Source organism: Choloepus didactylus, chromosome 14 (genome assembly GCF_015220235.1).
Source record: "Choloepus didactylus isolate mChoDid1 chromosome 14, mChoDid1.pri, whole genome shotgun sequence".
NCBI classification, from domain to species: Eukaryota; Metazoa; Chordata; class Mammalia; order Pilosa; family Megalonychidae; genus Choloepus; species Choloepus didactylus.
This window is the reverse complement of record NC_051320.1, coordinates 77,679,518-77,702,936: the sequence shown is the minus strand read 5'-3', so window position 1 is coordinate 77,702,936 and position 23,419 is coordinate 77,679,518. Positions and strand designations below refer to the sequence as shown.

At 40.8% G+C, this 23,419-nt stretch overlaps 1 protein-coding gene across 1 annotated transcript; it reads left to right on the top strand.

Moving 5' to 3' along the window:
• Window positions 1-1,118: 1,118 nt before the first annotated feature.
• On the top strand, window positions 1,119-23,077 carry HAS2 (hyaluronan synthase 2). Its single transcript, XM_037802981.1, has 4 exons — window positions 1,119-1,328; window positions 11,797-12,423; window positions 19,924-20,025; window positions 21,482-23,077. Exons 2-4 carry the CDS (start codon window positions 11,797-11,799, stop codon window positions 22,409-22,411), a joined length of 1,659 nt encoding a protein of 552 aa, XP_037658909.1. The 5' UTR covers window positions 1,119-1,328; the 3' UTR covers window positions 22,412-23,077.
• Window positions 23,078-23,419: the final 342 nt, after the last annotated feature.

Genomic DNA, 23,419 nt, shown 5'->3' with positions numbered 1-23,419 from the left:
ATGGCTATATTTTTAAAGCAGGCTATTTCGAATCCTCCAGGGTCTATTTTAAATTTATTTCATTTTTAATGTCCCCTTTTTGCATATTTTTATATTAGGGGACCACTTTCAGCAAAAAATGCAATTATTTTTCTACTTTTTTCAGCCCACCCAAGGCGGATACTCCAGTGTAAAGAAAGAGCTTTGACACTTGAACTCAGTTGAGAAACTTCTGAGTTGGCGGGAGGAAAGAGTTAACAAGTGAAGCGGGCAGACCGGGCGCCTTCTTTTTAGGATCCCGGTCGGCTTTCGGTGCCTCCAGGTACACACGTCGATTCATACACACACACACACACACACACACAGACCCAAGCTGTCCTTCCCCAGAGCTGTAACTTAGCCGAATGACACCATTTGGTCTCAAATTACTTAAACACACCAGGGAGTTATCGCGAAGAGGGGATCCTTGTAACTCACACAGAGTTCAGGGATTTCTAAAAAGCGTGGCCGCCCGGCTCTGCCGCTGTAGGAGAGAAGGAATCAGGTGGTGGCCAGCATGTGTGCGCTGCATTTCTCTGCACACGTTAGCAATCAAGTTAATTGAATTCATTGGAGTTTAGAACCAGCCTCCAGCTCAGAGAGGGCTTTGAATGGCCAACTTCTCTCTCTTCCTCTCCCCCTCCCCGCCTCCCGCCCGCGCGCGCTCCCAGTTCCCTCCCCTCCCGGTTCCCCAGTCCGCACCTCCCTTCTCCACTCCCCTCACCCCCCACTCTCTCCTCGGCCCTATTAAAGCATCCACCGGCTTACTCGTTAAGACCCCCTTAAGTTAGAGGAGGCAGAAAGGCAACAAGAGCGGGGAAGGAGAAGTCAGGACGTCTGGAAAGAATTACCCAGTCCTGGCTTGGAGCAGCCCATTGAACCAGGGACTTGAACCAGCCTCAGCCAAAGACTTTCTCCCGATGCTTCCTGGGTTCTGTTGAGGCTTCACCGGGCTTCTTTTGATACGGAAAAGGGACTTCCCGATAGCGGGGCAGAGGGACTGGAGAAAAAAAAAATAATTTATTTTTAAAACACTTTTTTTTTCTTTTAAGAATTAAAAGACTGAACTGCAACGGAAATAATAAAGAGAATAACGGCAAAATCTTTTAAAGTGGGGGAGAACCAAACATTTCAGACTCCCCCCTCCCCATTCTTTTTAAATGTTGTTTTTAAATTTTTTATTTTTTTTGGCCGGTCGTCTCAAATTCATCTGATCTCTTATTACCTCAATTTTGGAAACTGCTGGCCACCGACCCTCCGGGACCACACAGACAGGCTGCAGACGACTTTATGACCAAAAGCTGAACAAGGTACGTTATACTGGCGCGTTTCGGTGAATGATGAGGTTCCTCAAACAGGCCAAGGAGAGGAAAGAATTGAGCCATATAAGTATTAAAGAAAAAGAAAAGAAAGTTTCCAACAGACGGAAAGAAACTGGATATTTCAGATCATTGTCAGGTTTAGCAACAGGGATGTCTTTCCCCATCCCGGCGGGGCTCCCGAGAAATCCGCTACATTTATTGGGGACAACAGGTAACCTCTCTGCCCAGGGAAGACAGCACGCCCCGGGATGTACTTTTCCGTTCTGCATCTTCCGGAGCCACCGAGGGCTCCGAAGTTAAGAAACAAGAATTTCCACTGAGAAAGGACAGTCGTCCCCTTCCCACTCACCTTCCCATCCCCTCCCTGCTTTTGCCCACATTATGTGCAGAAGAAAACTCTGGAACGGCTCAGCTTTTAAATTTTAAGTTGGAAGCCCGCTTCTTTCTTAGAAGGCAAAGGGTTAAGCGACCCGGGCTCCCAGCTCCCAGACGCTGGGACCCCGGAGAAGAAGGGCTCTTCGCCACCTCCTCTCCACTACCGGCCCCGCTCGGCCACTCCCCCTTTTCCTCCGGCCTGCCCTCCTTTGCCCTCTCCGGACCCCACTGAAGTGTTAAGCTGGGTCTGCCCGGGCTCTGCCCGGCTCCGGATGCCTTACTCCGGCCAGGGGTCCCCGAGGCAGGCAATGGCACCCGCGGTCGCGAGCGGGAGGGGGGCGCGCATCCCCGCTCCCTGTGGGGACCGCGCGCGGGGCGCGTCTGCAGCTGCAGCGTCCCAGGAGCCAACTCCGACGTGGCACGGAGCACGCCGGCGCTTCTTTCCGCAGCTGCAGCGCGGGGCACGGCCGGGTGGGGGTTTGGGGCTGCCGCCCCGAGCGCCCAGCCCCTGGGTAGGGGCGGGGGGCACGCGGGAGTCGGGGTGGAGGTGGACTAGCCAGACCTTGGGTTGGGATGGGTAATCAACACCTTGGGCGAATTCGTCACGCTGGTTCCCGCCCAGAGTGAACGAGGGCTCCGAAATGGGTCCCTGTGAACAGGAGGGCGGGTCTGAAAGGAGGGTCTGTGTGAGGAGGAGGACGGCGAGGTGAGAGCTTTCTCCTCTGGCCAAGGAAACGCAGCCGAGGGGAAACGGCGCTGAAAGGATAATTACGGCTGGAAAGAGGGGCTGGGAGCAGAGAGGCGGTGCCTGGAGAGGAGGGTTTACGAGACCTGGGTCCTATTACACAGCGGTGGATGCCAACTTCCTTCAGCGCCTCTCCCTCCATTTCCCCAGCCCCCCGGGTGGGGTGCTTTGACTCACCCGCCCAGCGCCTGCGGGGCGAGGGAGCTGCTACAGCCGCGCTCCCAGAGGGTGGGTGTAAGGAGCCCTATCAGCCCCTCCCTGAGCTGTTCCCCACCCTTTGGGACGGATGCTGCTGAATATGTCCCCGCAGCAGCTGCCCAGAAAAGTATACTCCACCAACCCACGTGGCTGGGCCGGGATTGCCTTTGACGTCACGCCCAGAGGGGGAGGTGTGATGCAATAGATCGGGAAGCCCTGATTGGCCACGAAGGGCTTCCCCGAACTGGAGGCCTGAGTATATATACACACACTTTCACTCCGGGTTGGAGGAAAGCGATGGGAGTTAGCAGCAAGGCTCGCCTGAAGAAGGGGGTTTGATAAGAGGGAGAACAACGTCCCTGCCTCTGGTCCATTTCAAGGCGTTTTCTCAGATTGCTCATTCCGGTCAAGGCATATAATATACCCTTGGAGGTGTTAAATGGATTAGGACTTTTTTTGAAAATCATTTTAAGAATACAGTTCTTAAAGGTCAACACACTTTCAGACATCTGTCAGTGCTGTGGGGTTTAAAATTAAAAATGAACTAGAACAAATATTTATGACCATCAGATTCTTATAGATTTTAAAAATTTACAGGAGAATTGAATGGAAAATAAATCAAATTCTAAACTTTTTCTTCATTTCATTCCAATATGTGCAAGTTGACTCATTCATTATATTAGTTTCATTGCATTTTTCTAGAGGGCTTAACAAGATTGCATATACAAGAAGAGGTAATGTTTTTTCAATAACCATCAGACTCCACCTAAGGTGGTCCTAGTATTTTCTTTTGCTATTCACATTGTCAGTGAAAGTTAACTCTTTAAAGAATTGCAAAGTATCTATGGTAGTATGTATATTATGTGGTCTATGTGTTTCCAATTCTGACAAAAATAAATATTTCAGAATTCTAACAGGACTATTTTGTAACTAAACTAGAATTCCTTCTATTATTTTTCTTACTTTAATATTATTTGAGCCAGACGTACTGAAAATATAGATGTATTGACAAATATATATTGAGTTGCTTTTATTGTAGGCTAGAAGTGAATCCTTACTATACCAAAGTTGTGCAATTTATAAAAATTCAAGGACCTAACAAATGGGCTACTAGCATCAAATTTGAATGTCATTCTCCGCTAAGCAAAGATGAGACTTAGTCACCTACTTTCCTGGAAGACAGGAGTCATGTAACAAATAAGAATGTTATTAGAAAGACGGGTAGCTTGAAGCTAATCATTTTTTCTAAGTCAATAGAATATAGCCTCCAATATTGAATTGCAAAAATATTTTTTCACACATGGTTTTCTTATTTGATACAATTATTTTTAAAACAAATTTTTCTTGAATTTTTAAACACACATTTTACAACTTTCATTCATTCATTCATTATCTACTGTTGGCACTGAAGGGAAAGTACATTTGTCCGTGGACCCAGATGGACAACCCCTTTGGTGAAGTTATGTCAGTTATATTTTTAATCTAAGAGCAAGTAGTTTTGCTCTTTATTAGCCTTCTGGCTCTTGCATGAAGTGGGAGAGATGAGCTGATGTCATGGGAGAACAGAGCATAAACCCCACTGACCCCTCCTGGGTTCTCCTTTTATCCCTATACACCCAGGTTGTGTTCCTTCTAACAGGCTGAAAGGACAGAGCCTGTGGCAGCTGGTATGACAGCTGAGTGGGGGAAAGCTTCCTGTAGAAAAATATCCATCACTCTGACTTGGTTTTAACCTTTGCTTCTTTAGCAGCAACCTGCATGGAATATCATGCAGTACATGGAATATCATGGTACAATATGTATCATACCACTGTACATATATCCTTAAATTAAATCAAGTATATTTTGAATACCATCTATATGGAGTTCAAATACACACACACACACACACACACACACACACACACATATATACACACTGCCTTGTCTACCATCTAGAAATATGTTAAGTGATATGAGTTGATTAGATAACAAGATCACAATGTTAAATATTTTATTATTTAAATTAAATAAATACTTATTAATGAATGCCTCTTAAGTGCATACGTCTATACTGAAGATGATTCAAAAATGAATAAGGTGCAGTTCGTATCTTCATGGAACTCATAGTACAAAAAGTGTACTCAAAGGAGTCTTTACATAACCATACTACTCTAAGGCAAAATCTGATCTGGCCTACAAGAAAATGAAATAATAGCTACTGTTCACCATATGTCTTGCATGTTTCAGGCACCAGCTAGACACTTTCCATATACTTTATATCAAATTCTAAGCTGTAAAGAGAATTTTGTAATTACAGGAACTTTACCTCAGTAAAGTTAAACAACTCACCCAACATGACAGTGTTAGGAAGGAGTGAAGATGGAATTTAATCCATGGCTTTCTGATTATAATGCCTTTGAACTGGACTATGCTACATTTAGATTAGACAGGTTTCATGGGAGCTGAACTGAAGAGAAATCACATCTGAGACAGACCAGGAAAGATTTCATGAAGGGTTTTGGCATTTGGCCACATATGGCTACATACGATTTTGACCTATAGAGAGAGTGCCCGAGAGCTAATATAGATGCATATAAAACTAGGATTCCATGCCAAGTCTTTTTGTAATTTTCCACTCTATTGCACTGTGAACTAAGTTTAGGATGGTGAAGTTCAGGAACCAACAGGGCAGTTGGGGGAATTAGCATCCTAGAAGTAACTGTTGAAGACAGATGGTACAAAGGAAGAGAAACCTAAAACCTGAAGCTCTGGATGCAGACACAGCTGAGGTGGCAAGCCTTTGAAAGGCTCCTATCCTAATGTTGCAAGCTTGGCTCCAGAGCCTCTGCTAGGATAACTGCAGTGGAAATGGAGAAAAAAATGCCCCCTTCAGAGTCTGGGAGGGAGAGGAGGTCAGGAGGCGAGGGGAGAGCAGAGCTTCCTGCTGAGGGGACTTCACTGGGTGCTTCTGCCTCGGATTTCCAGTCGGGGCCAAAGCTGTAGAGGGAGTAGGTATAAGGCATGTGTGTCCATGCAAACAGGTCATGAAAGACTTGTCTTTAACTCATTGATTCCCAAATTATGCACACCAGAATCACATGGGTGGGGTAGATTTAAAAAATCCTGATGCCCTGGTTGCACCCCACACAAATTAACTCAGAATGCTGTGGGAGCCACACATGGGTAATTATTAAAGAGTCCCAGGTAATGATGTTGTACAGCAAATCTTGGGAACCACTATTTTAACCATTTGATCAACACAGCTTCCTAGTGGCTGAAGGCTACCACGTGAAAATGCTTTTTTTTTTTTTTTTATGAAGAATCAGGTTTCCAAACTCTTTTCTAGTTTCATCTGCCTATACCTAATATTCCCAATTGTAATTATTCTACAAAATTGTCATCTACATATATTAATATGCTCAAATCTAATTATTCTACATATGATTTGAGGCTTATTCACCCTTCCTCCCATTCAGCACAGCATTAAGGGTAAAAAAAACTTGTGTTCTATAAACAGTTCTGCTATTTATTAGATATGATATTCGCCAATGTATTCATTAAACATTCTTTAAATGTTTCCTATCATCCTTTGTGCTGGTATCTGTTTGCATATTGGCTACAAATTAAAAGGACACTGACCTAGTCCTCAGAGGTTTTAGAATATAATGAGGAAGAGGGAAGTGGTGTTTCCAACTTGTTACTCTTCCTTTCTGTTAAGACAATGAAGTCACTAATAGTAATAGTAATAACAATAACAATAATGATGACAATAACAACCAATTATTGAGTTCTTACTATATTTCAAGTGCTAAGCTATATATACATTGTCCTTATTAGTTATAGCAACCCTGCAAGGATGGTATTAGTCCCATTTTGTATATGAGAAAAATGATGCTTAGAGAGCAGATACCAATACGAGTTGGCTCTCTGCTCTCATCCTTCTTGAAGTGACTATAATGAAGAGTATGGAATAGAGCACATTACATGACCTACATCTGTCCCGCTTACAGGCACTTAGCTATGAGTGGTAGCAATACCAAAATTAGTAAGACTTGCAATCCTCCTCCTCCCTCAAAATTTGAATTTTGGAGACAAGAGTGAATTGTCGAAGGACACATGGCTCATTCATAGACTCTGTAAGTGGTTTCTCTAAGTTTAGATAGCTGATATGAGGTAAAGCCTGAAATTGAATCCATCTCTTCTGATTCTCAAGCCTGCTGCTCTTTCCACCAGGCTACAGTTATCATTTGTTAACTAATGAAAGTAGATTCAAAAGGACAGTCAGGATGATCAGGTAGTTACTAGCAGGGAGCTAACATGGAGCTCTAACAGTTAATATATTTTTAAAGATACTTTACATGATGAGTTCCTTCTTTAAATCTCAATCAGTTTTGTGACATCAGTATGATTACTTCCATTTCAATAAGATGATGAAGACCACAGATGTTATATAACTTGTTCAACATTACTCAACCATTAAAAGGAAGAGCCAGGATTCTTTCACAACTGAGTCCGGTACCAGAGGCCAAGATTTCCAGATCTACCGGAGACCCACTGTGAGGTCAAATGGATGGGAGGTGGCAGAGCTGGGATTTGAATACTAGTGTATCTGACTTCATAGCTTTTGCTAATCTGTTTAATACCACATAATTTCTTCCATTGAACACACACATGTTTACACTTGTAAATCATTAAAACCAAAACACAAAGCAGTATATGGATAAATGGGCAATAAATACTGTCAGAGTACTGGAGTTTAAGTTGACAAAAGATGATCCCATTATACCTTATGCCCCCAACTTGAACCCTGAACTCATCAGACTGCTCAGAATGCAACTCACAGTTTCCTGGAAATGCTCTCAGGTACCATCTGCCTTTCTATCTTCGTTATCCAAAAGTCTTCTGGAGCTTGTGTTGGACTCCTCATGGCAATTATCTTTAGACAGCTGAGCAAGAAGTGATGGAGCTGGCTAAGAACAAGAAAAGAAAAAAAAAAAAACTGCTGGATAAGGGTGACCTTAAGGGTTGGCTTGGTCCCCAGCATGCATTCACTGCCCCTGTGGCCAAGACAGGGCAGGGACCAGAGTCCAATGTGCCAGGCCCTGTTTTGGGCACATGGATATGGATATAGCAGTTGATGGAGACATATAAGTCCCTGTGGTTCTGGAGCAAACAAAGGTGCTACTTAGAAAATAAAGCAGGAAAGGAGAGTGTGTGAAGGGAGGGGAGGGAGAGGGGCAGTGGAGTTACTTTAGAAGGGAGTAGAAAGCTAAGACCTCTGAAGAGGTATCAATTGACCTAACCTCTTCAGCCTTTCCCAGATGCTGACTCAGCTAATCTGAATTTGTGTCAGCTTCTCCCAGAGGGATCATTTGATGAAAGCCATGGGAACTCATTTCTTGCCACTGTACTAGGGCAGTGAGAGTGACTGTCATTCTCTCTTTATTTAACACTTTCCCCTCTGGCTAATACAACAAGGTCCAAGGGGAGGAAATGGCTCTTATACACAATAACCCATAGAGTGCTGTGTGGAGCTACCAGCAAGCCTTTATACCTGCTCCACAGGTGGAAGCAATGGGAGCAGTAGTGACTTTATCAGGGCAAAACAGGATTTTGGCTGCTGGCATTTGGAACAACATTGCTGTTGCACCAGCTTCCCTTGGAACAACCCCATTCCATGGCCCTTTAGGTAGTGCCCACAAGGAAAGTATGTGAACCCAGAACCTTTTCTAAGTGTTAATTGGCCTTGTGTCCATACCTAAGTGAATGCCAATTCTCTATCTTGATAATGGCAGGAAAAGGGTTTTCAAACTTCTTCAATCTTTCCTTACACATCACAGTTTTATTGGCCTGAAGCAAGAGGGTGCTACTTATTTTGTCATGAGAATTCAAATCTATTCAGCAAATATTTATTGAAAATGCCCTAATCACTGGCATTATGCCTTTGTGTGGATTCTACTCCTGGTTTTGTGACTTTGGTCAAGTTACTTAAATACTCTGTCCTGGTTTCCTCAACGTATGTATATGTCACTTGTAAAATGAGATTAATAGTCCATTTACAAATTAAAGTCATTCAATTCAGATAAAGCAATACAAAATAAACTAAACTTTCCCCACTGACTAGAACATAATAAATGCAGAATAAATGTCAGCTGCCATTATGACAATGATTAGGATGATGATTTTGATCAATAAAGTTATATTCATTCATTCATTCAACAGATACTTAAGGCAGTGTTTTATGTCTTCGGGGTACATCAATGAAAAGAGTAAAAAAAAACGTTCCATGACTTCGTGGGGTTTATATTATGGTATATTAAGTCATTCTTTAACACTTGGTTTGGCCTAGAATTCCATGGAAATAGTAGAATAATTTGGCTGCAAGCCCAATAGCAATTTAAGGGTCAATTAATAGGCTAACGTCTGGTAGGGCAAAAAAAAAATCTAAGTTTTATATTTTAAATGTTTATGGAATGTAGATTTCTTAATCATTTTCCTATGTAGCAGTAAACTCCTTTGATCTAGGGTTGTGCTAACCATATTTTCCAATTTGACAATAAAGGCACATGTGTCTGACAAGAAGAGTCTGCATATGAAACAGAGTATTTGAATTGGGTTTGTCTCAGAAACTTAACACTTCTGGTGCCCATATCTATGAAATCGCCCAGGGGAAAACTGTAAAGAAACACATCCTGTGTGCCTCTGAGATCAATGTATTCCTTCAACAAAGCTGACTCCAAAATGTGCCTTTTGCCCTTTGGTCTGAACTAAGATGCTGTGTATGTCATCCTAGACAACAATGAGATATCTTGCAAAAATCAAAAGGTTTAATTCCAGCCACATTGCTACAGCTTACTGGTAACTTTTCCCAGGCTTCCCAAGGACATTCTGTGGACGCCGATGATGTAAGCGGGTGTTCCCACTTTAGCTGTGGCCAGCAGATGCTATGTGAGCATTCTCCATCCACGTGTGCTGATAAAAGCAAGGAAAATGTGAATAATGGAAACGAAGGGCAGGCAGTTCTTTTGCTGGCTATGGTGATTTTAAAGACGAGCTAAACACACACTTCAGCTTCTCCCTGGCAAAGTGTTTTAGTCCCCTTGAAATTTTTCACCCTTGTGAGAATGATTCATGTCTTGGAAATGACAAGTTCCAAGTCCGGTGCTCCCAGCACGTCTATGCATTGGTTAATGCACTCTTTGGGAATCTCCAACATCCCATCAGTGGTGTTAATCAACAAGGGATGCTGTGCTCTCTTGCCTTTAGCTGAAAACTCAGCATTTCACTACTCCCCAGCATCCTGAGCTTTCCATTTGTGTTATGATTACCTTTATCAGGCTTACATAGTATATTCTATTAATTTCTACATAGCTGCTAGACGTGAAACACAAATACTGTTTTTTCTTTTTGCTTACAAGTTAGCAAATAATTTTAACTGCATTGCATTTCTGGTTTTGAAAAAAAACAAAGATTTTTCATTTGTTTCTCACCACAGACCTGTGAGGGGAGGGTTGACAAACACCATCAACTCCAGTTAACAGAGGAAAATGTTGCCCACAAGCTAGAATCCTGGTCTCCCGGCTGCTTTGCATTACCTATGTTATATTAGTTAGGGTCAACTAAACTCCAAAATGGGTAGTGGTTAAACAAATAAACAAAAACCAAGGAGATTATTTCTTACTAACACCAAGGCAGGTGTGTTCCTGACTGGCGGGTGGGTGCCTTCCCTGTGGCCATTTGGGGACCAAGGTCTTTCTAGCTTGGGGCTCTGCAGTCCACTGGGACCTTGTATTAAACCTGTGGAAGGGAAAGGAAGGTTGGAAGAGCCCCCTCCATCTCTCTTAAAAGTGCCTACTAGAAGTGTTGCATTTTAGATTTCCAAAGGCTGGAAACACTGTTACCCATGCCAGGTACTCTGCTCAGGAGACACAGATAACATTGGTGGGCAGCCACACTACAGTTCCCCCCGGGATCACCTCAGTGTATGAATACAGAGAATAGAATGTGTGTGGTGTCTCCTGGGACTGAACAATGTGGTGGTCCTGCAACTGGTAACAACCAAGATGATTTTAGGTGATACGTGGGCATTTAATTTAGTTTTCATGTGGATTAGTAAAATTCACTTATCTTATGATCTTATCTATGAAGCAGGAGACATGGCAGAGACAATTGCTTAGCATGTTTCCATTTAAAAGAATTCAGTTTTCGAAAATCAGTTGAGTTAAAGAAAAGGATTAAGAACAGGAAACTCGATTGTTGAAATTAAGCATGGCCTTATTTCATTAATGTGTTTTTCTACAAACATTTATAGTGTGCTACTAGTTCCAGGAAGTATGCTAGGCTAGAGGGATATAAAGATGAGTCTGAAAAGATTCCTGTTCTCCAGAGTCTTACTGTAGGGTGGTTAGTGATGGTGGATGGAGGAGACAGACACCTGATCAAAGAAATGCAACTCAGAATTACAGGGGCTTTGGTAAATGTTTGTGCAGGTTACCTAGAGATAGAGAATATTTTTATGCCAACAGGGAGTTTGGAAATAATTGGGTCTAAACTCCCTCATTAAAGAACTGAGACACCAAGAGAGGGAAAGTGACTCATTCAAGGTATTGCGGTGGTTAGTGCAAGAGCTGGAACTAGAATCCAGGTATCCTTTTCCCCAGTCTCAGCTGCTGGCATGGAAAGGATGGGAATTGAAGGATTTGCATTGGGGATGAGATGAAATTACACATGAGAAATTTAGCAAATTTCTGGTGAGTATTGGTGTCAGGAGGGTTGGGGCACAATACAGGAAAAAAAGACTGCTTTGGGAGTTCAGAAATTTAGGTTCTAGGTCTAGCTATGATCATAAATTGTAGGCTTAAACAAATGATCTAAGACACTGAAAATATATCTATGTTCAACACATAGTTTTCAGTAGTACCTTGCACCATCATCTCATTTGATTCTTGAAACCCTCTGAGGTGTGCCAGAAAGGCATCCTTATCCCCATTTTGCAGTTGAGCAAACTGAGATGCGGAAAGTCACCAACTAGCTAAGTGAGCAACTCATGGCTACAAGTCCTGAATACCTCAAGACCAATGCTCTCCCCATGAAACCATGTATATAACGTGTGGAACAAGAATGGTTAACCACGTGTATCTCTTTATTATATTACAGATGCATTGTGAGAGGTTTCTATGTATCCTGAGAATAATTGGAACCACACTTTTTGGAGTCTCTCTCCTCCTTGGAATCACAGCTGCTTATATTGTTGGCTACCAATTTATCCAAACGGATAATTACTATTTCTCTTTTGGACTATATGGTGCCTTTTTAGCATCACACCTCATCATCCAAAGCCTCTTTGCCTTTCTGGAGCACCGAAAAATGAAAAAATCCCTAGAAACCCCGATTAAATTGAACAAAACAGTTGCCCTTTGCATCGCTGCTTACCAAGAAGATCCAGACTACTTAAGGAAATGTTTGCAGTCTGTGAAGAGGCTAACCTACCCTGGGATTAAAGTCGTCATGGTCATCGATGGGAATTCAGAAGATGACCTCTACATGATGGACATCTTCAGTGAAGTCATGGGCAGGGACAAGTCAGCCACTTATATCTGGAAGAACAACTTCCATGAAAAGGGTCCTGGTGAGACGGATGAGTCACACAGAGAAAGCTCGCAACATGTAACCCAGTTGGTTTTGTCCAACAAAAGTATTTGCATCATGCAAAAATGGGGTGGAAAAAGAGAAGTGATGTACACAGCCTTCAGAGCACTGGGACGAAGTGTAGATTATGTACAGGTAGGTCTCCAAATTCCTGCCAGTGCAAACATACATTTAAATAAAGCAGCTTTTGTATCTCTCCAGTCATATGCTATAGCCCATCCCTGTCCCTTCTGAACACAGTAACTCCTTTCAGTTCATTTGAAAACAGCATGGCTGTTGAAAGCACATTTTGAAAGAGAGAAAAAAAAAAACCTTGTAAAACTGTTAAGACTATCTATGAAAATGCTTAACTAGTGCAGTGTTACTGGTTGGAAATCAGGATTATTTTAAATGAGACCCTTCCCTTCCTTCTCTCCCCCTCCTTTACCTCCTCTGCCCCCTTGGTTCTGCCAAGTCAAATCCAACGTCATTTTCCACCCTCTTAAACTCTCCAGCCTTGTAAGAAAACAGTGTCTGCCTGAGAAGGGTCTTGGGAAAATCTGAAGCCTGGAGGGAAGGCTATACAATGTTTTTCGCAGAGCCTCAGCAAAATGGGCGGGGTGTGTGTGTGTGTGTGTGTGTGTGTGTGTGTGTGTGTGTGTGTGTGAGAACAATGTTGATTTGAAAAGGTTAAGGAATTCAAAACTGAGAGAAAGAAAGAAGGAAAGAGAAAACGGAAAAAAAATTCCCCCAAAACGTCTACAGGCAAAGCCAAAGTAATGTTTACTTCACTCCCCAAACAGCATTACCTCACCCACTGCAACTTGACCTTTGAAAGCATTTGTGATGCTGTTTGTTTGCACAAAAATTAGGCAGCCTGTGTCCTTCATTAATTCCCTGACTGCTCTCTACAGGGTTTCTACTCTCCTAGTTCTCATTGAGGCTTTCTTCTTTAGGGCTTTAGTAGGGTCCCTGTGAGTTTTCTAGTTATATATTTCTGCAGAAACTTTAGTTACATTTTGGCTATGATGATACTGAGAAGGGAGACTTGTCCCTGGTTTAACAATTTCACTAGGACATTGTTCTCCTCCTCTTAAAAATGAGATCATGCTTTCCAGAAGCCCCATTATATTTTTAAGGGCCTTGACTGCCACAAAGTTGTATCCAGTGGGTCCCTCAGTGGGACTGGGCACTGGCTTTAGAGTCTGTTTCCTGAGGTTCTAATCACAGGTATTGTCTTGGGCAAGACCACTTCTCTGCCTCAAATTTCTGGATAAAGTAAACCAATTTCACCAGAATTTTGAGATAATTATTTCAAATAATGTATTCGAGGTGCTTAGCAAACATTGCTAATGATATTATTATTTTTCATATTATTAAAGCTGTTTCTTAATATTATTGTTATTCACTTTATCATCTAATCCTTACTAGAAAATTAGAGTGTGCCTCAGTTGCAACCACAGACTTACTTTTTGTTAATATCCAGAGTTTTGCCATATTTCTTCAGTGGTTACCAGTCTGGAGATTGATTTTGCTTCTAGGGTGATTGAGGGTTTCACTTCCAAATTTCTCCTAATTTCTCAACTGTTGTATTGTCACAATCATGGTTGTTGCGGGTATCTCAGGACCTCCAATATTTACATAGCGCAGCTTCAGGCCCAGAAGAGAGGATGACATGACAGTTTCAGTGGAAGGATGACTGGGGAACGTAGAGAGGATTTGAAGAATGAAGCTCTCTGCCTAAAATGAGAAAACATCTGTTTTGATATTTTGCCTTTAAGTCTAGTTAAAACAACTGCTACGTTTGCCATCTCTAATCAAGGCCTCATTGTGTGGGTTTTTTTGTTTTGTTTTTTTGTTTTTGACTCTGTTCCTCCCAAAACCCCTTCTCCCATCAGTCTTATTTTGAAATTTGTTTGTATCCTTGACAATTTTACAGTGCCTGTCCAGGAAAGAATAATACAAAATACAAAATGTTAGAATAAGCTTCCAGCTAGAGCCCTTGTCAGGCTTGGGAACTTGCCTTCCTTCCACATAAACTGACCCAAGCAGCTGATGTTCACTAAGTCTTGAACCCCCGGGACTCCCAGCCAGTCCCAAGCACTCAAACAAGGATAAGAAACTTCAAGCATTCTGAAACCTGTTAATTCCATCTTGCCATCCCTCATCAAATCTCCCAATAGTTAACCTTTTTTTGACCTACAAAAATGGCAATTTCATAAGTTTCAAATGAGTATACCCTCGTCTTTGATTCCCACTAACCCAGGGTTCAAGAAGTGCAGAGCAGAAGCCACAGAGAGACAAAGGAGAGGGGGGAAGGGGTGTTGGTATTGAGCATTACATAATGGAACTTGGGGTGCAGGTTGGTTAGGGAAGGAAAGAAGCAAAGTTTAGGTGAGAAAAATGGGGGCTGGAGGAGGAGAATTGGCTATCTGCTTAGGTAATTGCTAACCTGGCTGGGGAATGCTGCTTAATTGTGCAGAGAGATGGCCAAAAAGATTGGTTTCCAGTTGCAGCTGGGTTCTTGACACTGGTCAGCACTCTTTGCACTTGATCTTGAATAGATTTCTTGCTTATTGCTCTCATGACCTATTATTTCATACCTTCCCCAGTCTTCCAGCACCCTACCCAGACCCCTCCCTACTTAACTACTAACAGATGACCTTGCCTCCTACTAAAGAGAAATTCAAAATTACTGGTTGTGAATGCTGCCCAGATCTTTACTCTCCTCCTTACACACTTACAAGGGGACCACCTCACTTTCCTGTTTCAAGGTTAACTTTTCTAGCTATGCCCCTGCCTCTCTTGGATCTGCTCCCTCTGGTCTCCTCCTGAAGAAGGTTTTGTCAATTATACCCCCTCTGTCTGCTTTATTCTCTAGTCTTTTCTACTGACTATCTCAGCCTTCTAGCCATTCATATACTCAATGCTGACATGCAAGACTGAGGGAAGGTGTGCTCGAGGAGAAAGTCAGTGTGGTAGCAAATCTATCTGATAATGCTGGTGGCACCTTCAGAGACAGAGAAGACAGAAAAACAGGAAAGGAAAAATGAAGTGAAAAAAGAAGAGAATGAGAAATAAAGGGATGAATGAAGAAGATTTTCTTAATTCTGAAATAAGTTTCTTCTTATCCTTTATTGGAGGATAAGATTAAGAGCATGCTGAATGGGGAAACCTGACTTCTAGCGCCAACTCTATGGGCCTCAACTGAAGCATCAATTGAGCTAGTAGGACAGACGATCTCTAAGACCCCCTCCTACCTCAGTAGGTAGCTAAGAACTATTTTAATTTCTCTTGACATCTAAATTTCCTTCTAGCAACATTCTGAGGCTCTGGTAGAATGCAATCAACACAAAGCAAAAAGGAGTATTGGAATTTTCTTTTTATTTATACCTTGCTATCATGTTTCTCACTTTCACTTACAATCTGCTCCTTCCCCTAAAATTGGATTCTCGATATAAACCATGATTTAAGGCCACCAAAATGGGCTCTCGTGATTCTCTTCTTTAGAATGAAAATTTGACCATTTGGAATAAGGGTGTTTCTTGGCTTAGACGTCAGTGGTGACAATATTTGGTTTCCCACTTTTCTAGCTGGCTTGTCACCTTTGCTTTGCACCTTCTGTAACTTTCTTTCATGTTTAGATTTTCCTAAAGAGGAAAAAAGAATAACCAAATGGTTCCTTTTTTCATCTTAATGCTTGGAAGAGATTCTATGTTTACCAAAGGCTGGACTTATTTTATAACAATTTGGATAATTCATTCTACCAAGTAAAGCTTATCTCTTCCTAATTCTTTTAAGAGCAATAAAGAAGCACTAAACAGCTTTGGTTCCTGTAATGATATAAAGACTTGGAGGCTTCCCAGTGGCTAGACTGGAGATCCTATACCATAAACCAAATTACTATGAGAGGATCATCCTCCTGCCCCTCTCTCTTCCCTATCCCAAAACGAAAAGATTATCTTTCTTTTGAGAGCATGGTTTTTTTCCTTCTCCTTTCTGGAATGGTTTTAATTGTTAATTTCAAAGGGTTTTTGTACTTCAAAAACTTTTATGATTTGCGTTTGTCACTTTAATCAGATATAGGACTTAATATGAGGCTGGTAAACTTAGCTGTATGTCTATATGTAAATTCCATTTATCCAGAATTGCAATAAATAGAAAATCAAGAAAAATTCTTTATCAAACTAGCATGCTAATATTGATAATGTCTCATAGGTTTGTTGTAATTTTATTAATGACCATATACTGTGAGCTTTTGACTGCCCTTTATAAATGAGAAATTTTAAATTGTGAGCAGTATTCTATATGGTGAGTATTGTTCCCCATCTCCTGCATGTAAATGATTCCACACAAATTATATTCTTTTTCATCAGACAATGCTGTCCTCAGGGTCTAGATTAAAAAAAAACTTTAGTTTGACAGACACATTCACATACTTCTAAAATCAAAGATTCTGTTGCTGTTTTAATCAACAGCACATTTAACGGGTCCAATGTCAATGAGCAGATGCCAAGTCAAGTTTGGATGCAACATGCCATTCTGTAAGTTTCTATAGGTCCGGGTTCCACTCTTTACTAGATGATGAACTTTCATACCTTTTATACCAAGGGTATATTCCAGGCCATAAATGAAGCATAATCAGCCTAAATCTCTCTTACACACTTTAGTGGAGGGTTCTGTTTAGACTGAGATGGCCAGTTCTTCCCTATTGTGTCTTTTCCTCTTGCCATTTTCCACTTATTTTACTCAGAAGTTGGTGTCTTTTCTTCATCTCCTAGTGAGGAATCTTATGACTTGTGGTTTAAACAAATTACAAAGTGGTACACTCAGTGTGGCCAGTCATTTTGATTTGTTGTCTAATTGTTTCCTGTGTACAAATCATGTCCTGTAGTTATTCCCTACGTTAGGGTGAGCTCTGCATGGACTGGTGTTATGTTCCCTACAGATTCTAGCTAGGAGCTAAATAGCTGACATTCGTGAAATTACATACTTATTACTAATGGGTGAAGAGACAACCAGACATCCTGCCTCTACTATACTTATTTTAAGAAGCGCTAGAACTGCACTGTTTTTACACCCTAGTAAGTAAATACTATTATGCCCACGAACACATACGCTTTTTACAGACTGACATAGTCGGTGGCTTTCCTGTTGGCATGCCATCACCAAACAGCATGCAGAGATTGAACTTCTTTAAAGCTCTCAAATCCCACAATAACAAACCTCTTCCCAAGAGAGTTCTGAGAGCTTTCCCTTGCTGCACAGCTAAACCCGCCAGGAGGACAGCCTCTCTCAGAGAACTGGCATTTTGCTATTGGAAATTGGGAGGAGCAGTGACCAATTTAAATATGTAGAACCTCAGAAGTGTGATTCAAGTTTAGTCCTTTCAAAGAGGCAGTTCTCCAGCTTGCTTGTGCTTGCAAGCAGGCCGAGTTATTTAAACATTAATTCTGGATTGTCTCCTTCCTGTTGTCCTTAGTCTTATTTTAGCTTTCTGGTTTTACCTTTCCCGGCTTAAGTCAATAGAGGTGGGTGTGACCATAAACTCCCGAGATGCTGGATTCTAAAGCTGGTTTGGCCTTGTCTTCACCTTTCTCTACCCTCATCACTGTCTTCCTGCCCAGCCTATAGCCATATACTCACCAATGATCATCGAGCTGAGGAGAAGGAGAGCATCAACTTGGAGGCATTTTTCTAGGCTCCTGATGCTTGGGATACTTGGGTACATACTCAAGTATTAGCAAAATCCTATTGTCTACAATGAAAAACAAATGCCTGGCTTCTGCCTCATTTTTTTTCATCACATAAGTGAGGGCATGCTGGATCAAAATGCAATGTCAATAAGCTAACTAAACGTGCATGGGTGCTTCTAAATAAGCAAAATAAAATATAAAAATTCAAAAGTTTACCCCAGAATTGCTATAATAGTTAAATCTGAAGGCAGGGTAAGTTCACTTTTTATAAACAGATGCACCATATACTCCTTGAGACATAAGTTCCAATAATGCATTTAAATTTCTATTTTTCACCCACATTTATCATTAACATAAACTTTTCAGAAAAAAGTTATTACTAAAATTGAGACAGGGACATTTTTAGAAATGTTGGGTTCAATAGCTAATAATATGAGGGGCTCATGCTTCATATAGCTAAAGTCCCCTTTATGAGTCTACACGCTGTTAGTTTTATTATTTTTTTTACATTCAATAGTTGGATATATCAAATCCCAACTATCTTTATAAAGAGTAGTTTGGAGAACTGGTAAGATCCTTTTGATATAAATAAATAGACTAATTCTTGACTAAATCCAACCAGTGTAGCCAGACTAGATAGTAGAATGATAGGAATTGCAGATAGGTCCCCAGTCTCTGCCAATCATATAAATGGGTTCATCATGTGCCAACTCTGATCCATTCATAAGGACTGCCTGGAGGATTCTTAGGCCTTCCCCATTTTCTTTGGGAGTGGGCCATCTTCAACGAGCAGGCATTTGCCATATCTTTTGCAAAGGCATACTCTATATCTGCACTTCAATGCTGCCTGGGACTGAACAAGTCCATCTAATACTGGGGAAAATTATTATGCAGTCCGTATCTCCACAAATATAAGCCATTCTCCATATCATCTCCATCAGTATAAAGGTGATATTTTGGTTTCTTATCTGCCTTATTTTGTCTGTCTTACTTTTTCAATTGGTTTAGAAATAAGGTTGAAAAGAAAAGTACTATTTATAATCTCACTCCCTTGGATCCCACAATGAAATGTCTGATGGGGGTTTACCAGTGACACCCTTGTCTACAGAATGGCTCTCCTGGTCTAGATGAATGTACTGAAGGAGTATCTGAAGCAACTTGGAATTGCTTTTTTTTAATGGACCCGTGTAAATCACTGTTTTTAATATATTCATATAAAATATTGATATAGATCGTTTTTAAGAACAATGATTGGCATTTCTAGAATGGCTGAGGTGATACATATATGCACTTTTAAATATGAGAACCTAAATGAATTCTTTACTAATATAGAACAAAATGGTGTTCTGAAGGTCATCCTAGTTTCCTTCCTAATGCAATACCATCTGCCAAGCCCAGGACATGTTGCCATCTTGTTCCTCAACTACACAACCATCTGTAGAATGGGTGCTATTCCATCTTTTAGCCGCCATATTAAAATGGAAAAATAGTCATGGCAAGACATACCCCAAGTTCAATATTGTCATAGGATTTCTACATCATTCAGACCTGGGGGGTAAGTTGCCTAAAAGCCATATTAAAGGCAAATGAAAACAAAACAAAACAGAACAAATAATAAACACAGCATCTAAGATGACCAACAGTTCAGGTGTGCCTGGGACTGAAGGATTTCCTGGGATGTGGGACTTTCAGTGCTAAAACTGGGAAGTTCTTGGCTAGCCAGGATAAGCTGGCCACCCTACAAGACAGCCCTAGAATATCACTTCAGCTGTTCTGTGCAACAATGTCTTTATTTTAAATATTGAGCTTGCTGGAAACAAGGTCTTTTTATTGGCCAAGATATAAAAAACCCTGTGTCATTCCTGTGATACTTGCTTACTGAGGCCTTGTAAGTTTTGACTATATGGAGTGCACTAATAGTTCTTCCTTTTCTTTAAATCATTCTCTACTTTCTTTGCAGGTTTGTGATTCAGATACCATGCTTGACCCTGCCTCATCTGTGGAGATGGTTAAAGTTTTAGAAGAAGATCCCATGGTTGGGGGAGTCGGAGGAGATGTCCAGGTGCATATGGCTTCTCTTTTTGCTTCAAACACATTTACGAGCACCAAGTCTTATTCATTAATTTGTTGAAAACATATTCACTATGCACCATCTCTGTGCCAGATATTCTTGTAGCTGGAGACATGGTAGAATGTGCCATGCACCTACTTCACTGCCTCATCTCCTGTCAAAACTGAAATAATTTAGAATTTCCCTGCTTTGACCTGGGGTATAATTCATGTCTGTGGTGACTGATACGTTATATACAATATAAGCATATAATGATTTCTACCGTTATCTCCTTGAGCCATAACTTAATGTTCTCCTAAACTCTGATGTTCACTTAGTTGCATGGGTAAAGAAATGGAAATATGGGAGGGAATGCATTCTATATCTTAATACTTCTGAATTTAAAATCTGGCCAGTAAGTGATTGATCAAAAACCCAAACTGGAGAACAAAGGAAGAGAAGAGAAATAGCAACTCAAATGCATATTAATGAGAAAAGCAAAGAAACAATTAATTAATAAATGGTCTCTCCAATACGACCTGTCATTTGCTTTCAATGGAGAAAAGATTAGTAGAAGAAATAATAGCAAATGCAATTTGTGGAATGGAAAAACAAATATGTGAAAATATGTGACGGTTAAACAGAGTACCTTGCAAACATGAGGTTAGATTTTAGCAAAAGGTGAAGTGCATGGGGAAATTGACTTACAAATTTAGGTATTTCCTTGCTGTATATATAACTCATGTTGTATGTGCATGGTGATAGTGAAGGCATAGAAAATGCACTAGAGGGGACAGAAATAATCTGGTGATGAAAAGAAAGCAAGCATGCAAAATCCAGATGAAAACTAAACAGACTTTAAGAACACAGAGAATTTAAGAAATATCCAGGAAAAGCTGATAATTTTTAGTAGTCTTTATATAGACAGCGTTGTGTAAGGATTCTAATTTTGGGAGAACAGAGCAAACCGTCTTTATCACTGGCATTGCAGGAGAGTGTGGAGGAAGGAGCTGAAAATTAAGCAAAAAAGGAGGGAATATCTTTGATACTTATAGGGTAGGAAAGAATGTCTGGAAGAAGAATCTGGAGACTGAGATCTAAAGCTTAAAATCATCTCAATATCATGACACATCAAGACACATCAAGAACCAAGAAACCTTACAAAAAGAGGACAGAGAGTAAAGTACCAAAAAAAAAAAAAAAAAAAAAAAAAAAAACCACCATCAGAGAGTCCCTATAAACACACACACACCACCACCACAACCAATAACAACATATCAAATTAATATAGTAATACAGAATCAGAGAAAACAGAAGATAGTCATGACAAAAAGAGCAAGGAAGCCAAAAATAAGAGAATAAAAATAAGAAACCTCCAGGCTAGGCAATAACCTCAGCATGGTGCAGTTTCTATTGGTATCTTTGGCTGAAGCTTTCCTTTTATCTGTTTATTTTTTCCTTCTTGCAGATTTTAAACAAGTACGATTCCTGGATCTCCTTCCTCAGCAGTGTGAGATACTGGATGGCTTTTAACATAGAAAGGGCCTGTCAGTCTTATTTTGGGTGCGTCCAGTGCATTAGTGGCCCCCTGGGAATGTACAGAAACTCCTTGCTCCATGAATTTGTGGAAGACTGGTACAATCAGGAATTTATGGGCAACCAATGTAGTTTTGGTGACGACCGGCATCTAACCAACAGGGTGCTGAGTCTGGGCTATGCAACAAAATACACAGCTCGATCCAAGTGCCTTACTGAAACACCTATAGAGTATCTCAGATGGTTAAACCAGCAGACCCGTTGGAGCAAGTCTTACTTCCGAGAGTGGCTGTACAACGCGATGTGGTTTCACAAGCATCACTTGTGGATGACCTACGAAGCAGTTATCACTGGATTCTTTCCTTTCTTTCTCATTGCCACAGTCATCCAGCTCTTCTACCGGGGCAAAATTTGGAACATCCTCCTCTTCTTGTTAACCGTCCAGTTAGTAGGTCTCATAAAGTCTTCCTTTGCCAGCTGCCTTAGAGGAAACGTCGTCATGGTGTTCATGTCCCTCTACTCAGTGTTGTACATGTCAAGCTTACTTCCCGCCAAGATGTTTGCAATCGCAACGATAAACAAAGCTGGGTGGGGCACATCTGGAAGGAAAACCATTGTTGTAAACTTCATAGGACTAATTCCAGTATCAGTTTGGTTTACAATCCTCCTGGGTGGTGTGATTTTCACCATTTATAAGGAATCTAAAAAGCCATTTTCAGAATCCAAACAGACAGTTCTAATTGTTGGAACGTTACTCTATGCATGCTATTGGGTCATGCTTTTGACGCTGTATGTGGTTCTCATTAATAAATGTGGCAGGCGGAAGAAGGGACAACAGTATGACATGGTGCTTGATGTATGATCTTCCATGGTTTGCTGTTTGCTGTCACACATGCAGACACACACAACACCTTAGTTCCTCTAGGGACTGTAGAGTATTGTGGTATCAGAAAATGCCACCAAAGGAGACCTATCACTGCTGCTGGGACTTGAACAAAGACCTTTCTATGGGTTTATTTTGATTCTGCCAAAGTAAAATGATACATCAAACAAGAAGATACTCAGATTTAGCCTGTTATTTCTATGAAAATGGGATGAATTCTTTGTTTATGCACTTTGTCCTTACTGTGCATCCTCCTGACAGTGTTTTGTCCTATATACCTCATGAGCCATGCTTTATGTGGGTTATCAAGGAAGAAAAGGATTTTGGAAACTCAAGGAAAAGTTTTTTCAACCTATACAACCTAACTTATGGACTGTTTTGATAGCTAATTTTTTAAGGAAGGATTTTCTGTTTAACTGTACCAAATGAAATGCCAAAGGAAATTTTAAAGGCCGATGGCTGTGCTGTATTTTTATATAATTGTACTGTGTTTTTAAATTTTGTATGCCAATTTTTAAAACAAATTTTGCATACTCGATATTTTACTTCTCTGCCAAAATACACTTGTTCTTCCTTTTTTTTATAAAATAGGTTTTGAAAAAATTCATACTTAAAAAAAAAAACCTGCCCAAAATGTGAAACTTGGTTGACTGATGTTGTTCATGGTAGAAAGAATAAAATGTTTCTCTCTATATCTGCCTTTAAAAATTGAATAGTTTGTTTCTGTGAAAAAAGTATTTAAATGCTCAATATTTTAAACATCCCCCCCCCCATCTCTTTTAGAAAAGACCATATAACTGTCACACTTTGGGAGTAAAAATACGTATGTGTGCACACACACACGCACACAAAATCATTGAAAATCAAGGCCAAAGGGGTAGAAAAGTGCAATTTTTTCGTAAGATAAAAGGAAATGCTGGTCCTCAAAAGAAAACAGTAGGCATCCAGCACTGGACAAGACATGATACCAAAGATGAACCGTCTTTG